Source organism: Anarhichas minor, unplaced genomic scaffold, assembly GCF_050575085.1.
Source record: "Anarhichas minor isolate MPS153535 unplaced genomic scaffold, ASM5057508v1 ptg000003l, whole genome shotgun sequence".
NCBI lineage: Eukaryota > Metazoa > Chordata > Actinopteri > Perciformes > Anarhichadidae > Anarhichas > Anarhichas minor.
Window position 1 is genome coordinate 6482574 of NW_027466449.1, and position 10040 is coordinate 6492613.

Genomic DNA, 10040 nt, shown 5'->3' on the forward strand with positions numbered 1-10040 from the left:
TCCCATTAATCTGTACAAAATGGCGGCTGTTGTTGTTTTGCCGCAGGGTCAGTGAATAAATCCGTTTTTCATTTCAACAATTTTCTGCACTCAGTTGCAGAAACAGCAATACAAAGCCCAGGTGTCCCGAGGGTCGGCTCCGTGTGGACTGAAATGAAAGGTAAAGAGCGGTCGCCGATCAAAAAACGCTCCCGGGCCTTGGACGACATAAGAGACAGGGGAGGATGCCACCCGACCAGCAAGAAAATGGGGGCTCTCTCCGTTTCCAGTGGGAGTAATAATGGAAATAGCTCGGCTAAAAGCGACGGCGGCTCGACGAGAAGGAGTCTACTCGGTGAAAAAAGAGACAGAGATTTTGACGGTCACAGTCGGACTGGAAATAACCACAGTTGTCAGTCTGCTGCCGCTAGCTCCATCGGTAAGAACCACAGCCTGAGCCTCACGCTGGACTTAGCCTCACCGAGGACCGCTTCACGGGCGGAGCAGCGGGTGCAGCCGCCGAGCACCGAGAGTGAGTACAAAACACTCAAAATAAGCGACCTCGGCACCCAGCTGAGCGACGAAGACATAGAGGACGGACTCTTTCACGAGTTTAAGAAATTCGGAGACGTGAGCGTTAAAATAAGCCGTAGCAACGACGAGCGGATAGCGTTCGTGAATTTCAGGAAGCCGGAGGACGCCAGAGCCGCTAAGCACGCGAGGGGACGGTTGGTGCTCTACGATCGTCCTTTGAAAATCGAGGCCGTGTACATAAACAGGAGGAGAAGCCGCTCCCCCGTGGAGAGGGACTTGTATGGTGCAGCTCAAAGCCACAGACATTTGCAGAGACCCCTCTCGCCCACCGGGCTCGGATACAGAGACTACCGGCTGCAGCAGCTGGCCTTGGGACGGCTCCCCCCTCCCCCGCCGCCCCCTTTGCCCAGAGAGCTGGAGCGGGACAGGGAGAGGGAGTTTGCCCTGTTTGAAGCCAGGGCACGCCCCGCTTTCATTGCAGAGCGAGCAGCTTTTCGCGAGGAGGACTTTATATCTCCAGAAGATGACCAAAGAGCCAATAGGACGTTGTTTTTAGGCAATCTGGACATAACTGTTACAGAGGCGGACCTGAGGAGAGCTTTTGACAGGTTTGGGGTCATAACTGAAGTGGACATTAAAAGACCCACACGAGGACAAACCAGCACATATGGATTTCTGAAATTTGAGAATCTTGACATGGCTCACCGTGCTAAACTTAGTATGTCTGGCAAAATAGTCGGCCACAACCCCATAAAGATAGGTTATGGGAAAGCAACTCCCACCACACGCCTGTGGGTGGGTGGACTCGGACCCTGGGTTCCTGTAGCTGCCCTAGCAAGAGAGTTTGATCGCTTTGGCACTATAAGGACCATTGACTACAGAAAGGGGGACACTTGGGCCTACATTCAGTATGAAAGTTTGGATGCTGCACAAGCGGCGTGCACACACATGAGGGGCTTTCCACTGGGAGGTCCAGAGAGAAGACTTAGAGTGGACTTTGCTGACACTGAGCATCGTTACCAGCAGCAGTTCCTGCAGCCTCTCCCAATACCACCGTTTGACATGGTGGCGGAGTCATTTGTCCACCGTGCCACACCTGAACCTCTGAGGGTCAGGGAACGGACTCCACCGCCACTTCATTTCAGGGAAAGAGAGCTCTTTCCTGGAACTGAGTGGCCCAATCCAGCTATTCGTGATCGGGTACGTGCTTCACCCTTTGAGCCTCTGGAGCACTTGGAACGTGAGCGGCGAGCACGAGAGCCCTGGTCGCTGGAACGAGAGCTACAGGGACGAGAACCTGCACGCAAGCGGCGTATAATGGAGGACGGACGCCATATAGACCACTCCCCTGACAGCACTGAGAGGACAGTAAGGCGTAGACGTGCTTCTCCAGATGGCAGTCCTGGAGGTAGCAGCAGAGATGGAGGGCGCTTCAGTGACCCGGAGCGCCCTCCGCGGGCCGAGAGACCCTCTCCGGCACGAGAACGTCACGGCAGCCTGGAAAAAAGTGTGGCTGAACGGAGACTCAAAAGCCAGAGTCTCTCCGACAAGGGACCACCAAGCAGCAGTGTTTCATCAGTTGGAGAGCGTAAGCGCAAAGCCGGTGATGGTGGTAAAGGGCCGGTCAAAAGAGAACGTTCTGAGAACAATTCCAAGGGAGGCCAGCCGTCCAAACCAGACGGCACAAAACTCAGTCTGGCCTGGCATGGTATGCTGCTACTCAAGAACAGCAACTTCCCGGCCAACATGCACCTGCTGGAGGGCGATCACAATGTAGCCAGCGACCTGCTTGTTGAGGGCACATCAGGGCGGCAGGTGAGCGAGCTAAAGATCACCCAGCGTCTCCGTCTGGACCAGCCCAAGCTTGACGAGGTGTCCCGGCGCATCAAGGTGGCGGGTCCCGGTGGCTACGCCATCCTGCTGGCAGTTCCTGGGACCACAGAGGATTCGTCTTCGTCTGACCCTGCAGCCTCGACTCAGCGCCCGCTTCGCAACCTGGTGTCCTACCTCAACCAAAAACAAGCAGCTGGAGTCATCAGCCTACCCGTGGGAGGGAGCAGAGATAAAGACAACACAGGGGTTCTTCATGCTTTCCCTCCCTGTGATTTCTCCCAGCAGTTCCTGGATTCCTCTGCCAAAGCTCTGGCTAAAAGTGAAGAGGACTATCTGGTCATGATTGTGGTTCGTGGAGCATCTTAAAAAAAAAAAAATATCAGAACACACACACAAGTTCAAGTGGTGTAAAAAGAAAAAAAAGAAAAAAAAAAGAAATCTGCTGTATGTCAGTAACTATTGCATGCTGTGTGTTCTGCATTATGGGGTACACTAGTATGGTTCTTGAGTGTTTGTATGTTACCATGTAATCCACTAAAATAGCAAACCCTGCCCTCCTACTAAACTAAAAGGATGTGTGTATTTGAAATAATTTTTAATTGCTCACAGTCAAAAACCTGCAGTAATTCAGTCAGAACATATTAAAATATGAGGAGCACTTGTTGGCACTTGTTGACTACATTTAATTTAAGAATAGATGAGGCATATAGAAAACAATTTTTTTGGTTAATTTACAGGTTTAAAAACTGAGGTTTCCAACTCTACTACGAGAAAATAACTAAAAAAAAAATCAGATTTGCATTGAGTAGACACAACAACACCTCCACTACAATAATACCACAAACAATGGCCTCACAGGCTACTATAGTGTTGAGGCCTCCCTGACTCTGTGTTAACAACAAGCTGAAATGTACAAGTTTAAAAAGGTCATGTTTGTGTCCAGGCTGTTATACTGCATTACCTTAGATTGTATAGGTGTTATTGTGTCTATAGGCTGTTACATGAGCAGAATCAGAAAAACATCCTTTTTCAAGGCGTTGAATTACAGTGCAATAATATTTCTACCACTGAGCATTTCTTAACTGACGGTTCTCAGTGAAGGTGGAGTTAATGGTTTGGTACTGCAGTTACAAAGCCAATCAAGACAAAAAAAATCATTTTGAAGGCCGAAACATTTCGCACAACTTTTCTCCGGCACACCACACTCACCAGAGGTGTTAGGCTTCCGTCATCGGGTAACCTCCCTGATGTCAACACGATAGCTAAAACAGTTTGGTGGATGGAGTGTGGTGTCCTGCAAGAGTTATGCGATGTGTTTTGTGTGTGTTGTGCTCTCAAAGTTGGAAAACATTTTGAAGGTCCCCGGTTAAAACGTCTCTAGAAACACTGGCACATAATGTTGTGAATTCAGGCACAACATGTTGTGAATTCTGCTAAAAAAGAGACAAATGACGTTCAGTTTCATGGTTTGGATTTGAGAGTATTTTTTATTAATGTGTTCCTCAGTGTTGGAACACCAAATTGCAAGATAGACAATGAACTCAGTGTGTGTCCACTGGTGAAACTAAATTGTTACGTCAACTCTATGTGGAATGCTGAATACTAACAGATGTGATATTTTCGCCCAGGGAACAGCCCATAACACGACGCGCATAGCATAGTAAAGCAAATACTAACATGTTTTCCATATTTTTTACTTCATATTTTATTTTGTGCATCCCTACCTTAGAAATGGTTGTGTAATGTGATCTATGAAAAACTACAGTAGTAATGGATAAAAAAAAAAAAAGCTTAGAGTTTTGTGGTGTTTCATTTATTGCTCTGAAGCCAGTAGGTCCTCAAATCATAATATTAATATTCAGTATCAGTAATATGTTGGTACAAAGTGACAAAAACCTGCTCTTTGTTCAGTAAGTAGCTCTGAGTCATTTTAACGTTTTAGAAACACTTTCATGTTCATGTTTGAATCATATTTTAGAGGTATAAATTGGACACGATACAACTCATGCCTGCCAACATGTTCCCAAGGCCTACTTATCCAATTTTGTTTTGCCATTGGATGTTTGTCATGCAATAGAAAACCGCTGATTATGGTTTAATGTGTATTGAAAACAAACTTGTTCTGTGTGAACATCACACCCACTTCAACGTTGGACTCTCGAGGAGATGAGCGCAGAGACGAAACTCTCTGCAGAGAAGGTGTTTGTGAGTCCTCGCTAATGAGGCAACTTTTAAGTTGTGTATCCCAACTGCACCTGTGATGACTTCTGTTTTAAATGGAAAAATTGAGCAATGTACACTTTGATGTCATGGGAAAGGAAAATCCATAGAGCCCATGCGAAGCTGTTCACATACCTGCAAGTGCGTTTGGGCACTTAATGTGACCGATTATCAATAAATTGTTCATTTGAAGGGAAACATGTTTCTTCGATGGAAGTGAATTGAAGGAACACGCTGCCATACCTTATTGTGTTTCGACGGAGTTGTCACTTGAAATTTTGTTTCTGCACACGAGGGAGACAATTTGCAGTTTGTTTAGCACCAGTGAAGAGAGACGCCTGTATCGCGTGAGGATCGCTGTTTGCTTGCAGGCCTGTTCTGAGCTCCTAAGTTGCCCGCCATAAATCACTCCCCCATGAGTCTCCGTTATACCGTCAACGTTTCCTGTTGGCAACGTGAACACCTGAACAGGATCGAGGAGCCTCTCCGCTGCCTGTTGTTTACAGCCAGTTTGCAGTGTGAAGCAGTGGCAGACGCAGACAGCGGTGCAGTTTGGGAGTCGAGGGCAGGAGCCAGTAACCTGTTGTCTTCCCTGCTCTCTACTCTAAAGGTTTCATGTGCATTGTTCCTGGTCCTGAATAGGAGCTGAGGAAATCCCATCACCGGCCGTCACACACACTCCACTCAGGAGATTGTGGGCGACACCTCTCTGAAATTTCCATAGCGTCTACAGTTCCAGCTGTCTCACTGCAGAGGCCAAGCTGAACCACTGGGGTGATTTGTCTTTATTATGCTTTGCCCGGTTATGATTTGATTTGACTTAATCAGGGAAGAGGATTGGCCCCAAACCTCAGCTAGGAATATTGTTTGCCCCCATCTTCGTGTTCTCCTCTGATTGAACCCTCTCCGAGGAGACGAGTGAAGAAGTGTGTTTTGCGGTGCTGAAGCTGTATTCCATCGTCATCTGAGGTCTGCTGCAGCATGGAAATGAAATGCCAACAGGCCAAATTGCTTACCCTTTTTGACATTGCTGGAAGGAATCCACACTGCGGACCCCAAAGCCTCTCCCAAATTCCTCTAGGAGACCTATTTATTTTGCCAATGCCCTTTTTATAAGTTGACGGCCACTTTGCACAGGAAAGAAAGTTTTCCATTTCCTCCTACCATCCATTTTAGTCATGCTAATGTGAAAACAAATGCTGTGTTCTGTGCTGAGAAGGACCCCTCACTTCACTAGAGAAACATTGCCATCTTGAGGACCATGGAGCTCCTGCTTTCCTCTCACAGTCTACCTGACAAATCACACTCATGCACAGCAGACACCCCGGACGGAGTTGGTATCTTTGACTGCTGTATAGAAACGACATGAGGGTGAGTAAGGAGAGAGAGAGAGAGAGAGAGCTGTCTGCCGGGTCTGTATCGGTGGCTCAGGCAGCAGTGGTAAGTATAAAGTGTCAGCACCACATGCTTTTACAATAACACATGCAAAATGGCACACTGGTCTTCAGCCAGAGACACTACTGAGGTTATTCACACTGATGGCAGAAATTAAATAGTGCAAGATAACAGGGTCGTTTAATGCCAACAATAACTCACTGCACATAGTGCTGCTCCCATCAGCGGCTTGAAACTCAACAAAACTGAATTATAGGTTGTGATAGTGAACATTTTAATACCTGAATGTATACTCTCTTGATAATATACTGAAGTCATGCAGATGTGTTTGTTTACATTCATTGCCAAATTGACGTAAAAGGTTGACATTTTACAGTGAAGCTACAGCAGTTGATGCAAAACCAACTTGTGATCGTTATCATTCACTTAAATGTTCATCTCGGCACTCTGCTGCAGGACCTACGGTCATGAAGATCTAACATGGTTCACATCTCTTTTAAGACTCACATTCTTTCATGTGTAACGTCGTGAGTAAGCCCCTCCTCATCAAAGATAATGTTATTGATCCTGCTTAAAGAAACATTTGTTAGATTATTTCTTGTTCAACCTTAAAGTATTAACATCAGTTAGGCAAATGTAATTTAAAGGAACTGTAGTCACATAAGAAAATGTCTTTTAGCAGAAAATTGTCTTTTGCATTCGGAGTAATAATGACTGAAGGCCACAAATGATAACCTCCAGTTAACACAATGGAGAATATGAATGTGAGATTTAAAGTCCATGACCTTTTAAATCCATCACATCCCATCAGTTAGCAATCAACATGTAGCTTGTGAAACAAAATTAATCTGTGGCCAATACTTGACTGTTTAACCTGACGGCTGGCGTTTCACTGGTGCCAGTATGCTTTCTCTTTACTCCCAGTATATCGGGGCTTTATGAGCAGCTGTATGTGTGTCAAACCAGAACCAGAGAGGTATGCAAGTAGATATTCACAAATCAATATATATCGAGCAGCAATATGATGCTTGTTTGTTTTGTTCAAAAATGAGGTATTAGCTTTTGTCTTCATACACCGTGTTAACAAAATAGGCCCTCTTACACCCTCTTAATACAAGGAATTCTCAAGTTTCACCAATTTTAAAGGCTACTTTGTGAATTGACCTACATCTGGAGAAATTAAGTTATTCTGAGTCCGGTCAATGTGTCACCAGATTTCCAGATCAGAGTTGTTACCTATAATCCTTTGTGATGTAGTGTTAGTGTAAGTAAGACATCTCATCATGTTGTATACTGGTGTACAATATGCCATTCAACATTCAACATTCATATCTCAGTTACACAAATCTCATGTCATATTTGCTCATGTAATTCTGTTAGAAAGAACTGATTTACTACAAAACAATCTATAAAAGCCACAAATGTGTCAAATACGATTTCACACTTGATTTATGTTATGTTGTTCATTGAGGTTTAAAGCATTCACTTGAATATTATGTCGATAACCAGCGCAATCGATCATCTTCAAATCCTTTACACTGTAAACTGCTGTCAAGATTAAACCGTGTGGTTATGTTTCCTATACAGAGTTACAGTGGAGCAGTTGATGCATCCCTTTGCTTCCAGGCCTCCGATCCACACACTAGATGGCATCTACTGTAAGTAACCTGTTTGCTTTGATTAACAGTACATTAACAATCTGAATGATATAACATGTTGGACCCTTTTATTTACCATGTGAAGTAATTACAAGCATTTGTTGGGTCTACTTTTAAACCCACGGTGGAAATGAATGTAATAATATAGTCTCAATCATGTTGTTTAATGCCGTCGGTGTGTCTCCAAAATGTGTCAATAAAACATGTAAAAGATGTTGCAACTTGTGAGTGTTTTTCTCCAGAGAGATAGCCGTTGGTGTGGTATCAGTTCATTTATTATCCCAATCAAACAAGAGCAGACTTGAGTCACATGCCAGTTTATGTCAGCTGACTGCGCACTGTTACAAGGCTTAAAAAAGGAACTCGAGGGAAGAACTCGGATATCTATGATTGATTAAGCATGTTTTCTAAACTATCAGTTCAAAAGTCCAAGAGCCGGAGTGACAAAACAGTGCTTTACCCATAAATGCATTTGCTGCAACACAAACATAAAATCAAACAGAACCCAGTTCATCATCAGTGGTGTTTAAGACATCTCCAGAGGGACATGAAAATGATTTCAAGATATTGCTCAAACATACAATTCTTTAAAATATCTAGATAACAAACAAGTAAAATAATCCCAAACCAAAATCTACTTAAAGCATCATACATTTCATAAGAGATTTATTATGGTACAAAATGTTCAGTGGCCCTCAATCACAAAAGCAAACTGGTGGTGAATGGAACTCGTGAGCCAAAAAAGAGCTTTTGTGCGTGACTGTCGTTACTGAAACAATACAAAGAGCCTTGCTCAGTATTGTGAAAGTGAGATGAGGGGGAATAATTTGGTACTAATTGAGGCAGCATTCTTTGTGTAGAGGCTTTCCCTCACCACAAGAGGGCAGCGTAACAAAACACATGTCCGTCACTGGATTCTGGTCCGCCCTCGGTTAAGACTTTGAAACGACAGAATGATGGGTGATCATCGTGGTTTCAATCATATAGACAGTCCAAACTATGTTTTTACTACTAATAATCTTCAAGTAGTAGGTAGGTTTCTAATGTGTATTTGGCTGACATCACAGGAAGGTTAGTAAAGATACAATGCAGTACCTTGTAAGGCAAACGGTGGTGAAAAAACAAAATATTCACTGAAAACACAAAAACCCTCTATTACATTAGAAAAACGATTGAACAACCATCATACTCCCAAACATAAACACAATATCATTTTAAATTGCATTGCCATTAATTGGCTGCCTGCAGGCACTGTAAAGGCTGGACAACTACCAGTCCAGTTTAAACGGGCAACAACAGCAAAACATCTTTATAACACAGTGAGTCAGAGATTAACAGACATTCAAGGTGGACAAAATTACTCTTAATCACACACAATGACACAGAAAACCCTGCTATTCATCGGAGCTCATCAGCAGTCCGAACTGTGATCAATATATTTAGGAATCATACTTAAATCTCGACCAAACAGGCTTCTTCTTTCAGGGCTTGGTATCTTTGCAGTTAACAGTTAAAATGATGTGCAAGTGAGCTGTCGATTACAGAAATCTCTCTCCGTGTGGAGTTGCATAGAACAGCTCACAGACAATGAGCTATGCGTGACTGTTTTGTAGTCTCCAGGTGCTGCCAAGTAAAACACAATGTGAACAATGTGAACCAGAAAAGGAAGGAGGCAGTGTCTAGTCAGTAGGATTTTAAAAAAGTCACCGCTGAGTTCGATAAGTTCCAAAGAAAGGTGTGCTCGCTTGCAAACACTATAAACAGGTCACAATGTGCTAGAACGTGATTAAAGAAGTTGAAGTGTCAGTTGAAGTTTAGGCCTGAAATACTTTGAACTGCTAGTTGACTTGTAAGCGTTGCTAGAGGCTGAGGTGTTAGCAGCACATATAATACACACACACACACAATTCCTGAAAAGTTCTGAAAAGAAGTTTTTAACATCAACTGCACTTCCAGAAAAACCACGAGGTATGAAACAACTGAACTAATGTTATTAAGCACAAACAGTGTTAGATGAAGGTATGAATGAGTATGAAGGGGTTAAAGAGAAAAATAAAATGTTTAAACTTTGAACATTCTGTCCATTATAATATATGGGGCAAAGATATCAAAACATCTGAACAGAAGGACAAGTGTCCTAAATGAGATCAACATTTTGAAGTTTAAATGTCTAAGTATGCTGAACTAGTTGAAGCAGCCAGCATATCAACAATAAAGATTTGAATATGGTAATATCTCTAAATGCTATAGCACATGCCACACAATCTGCCCCTGTGCCTACAACAATCCAGTTGGGGGCAAGAGATTATTAGAATGAAGTAGTTGCTGCTTTTTGGCTTTGAAGAGCAGGTTGCACATTATGTCATGGCGGCAGGCTGCAATTAGAGGGGGGTTTTGCTACCTTCTATTTTTGAAGTCCAA

At 43.7% G+C, this 10040-nt stretch overlaps 1 protein-coding gene across 1 annotated transcript; it reads left to right on the forward strand.

Moving 5' to 3' along the window:
- On the forward strand, window positions 1-4792 carry rbm15 (RNA binding motif protein 15). The gene has a single exon (XM_076095227.1). It carries the CDS (start codon window positions 154-156, stop codon window positions 2710-2712), a length of 2559 nt encoding a protein of 852 aa, XP_075951342.1. The 5' UTR covers window positions 1-153; the 3' UTR covers window positions 2713-4792.
- Window positions 4793-10040: the final 5248 nt, after the last annotated feature.

Bases quoted from the DNA above. Each gene is read 5' to 3' on its own strand.
- rbm15 (XM_076095227.1), top strand. From the start codon at position 154: ATGAAAGGTAAAGAGCGGTCGCCGATCAAAAAACGCTCCCGGGCCTTG.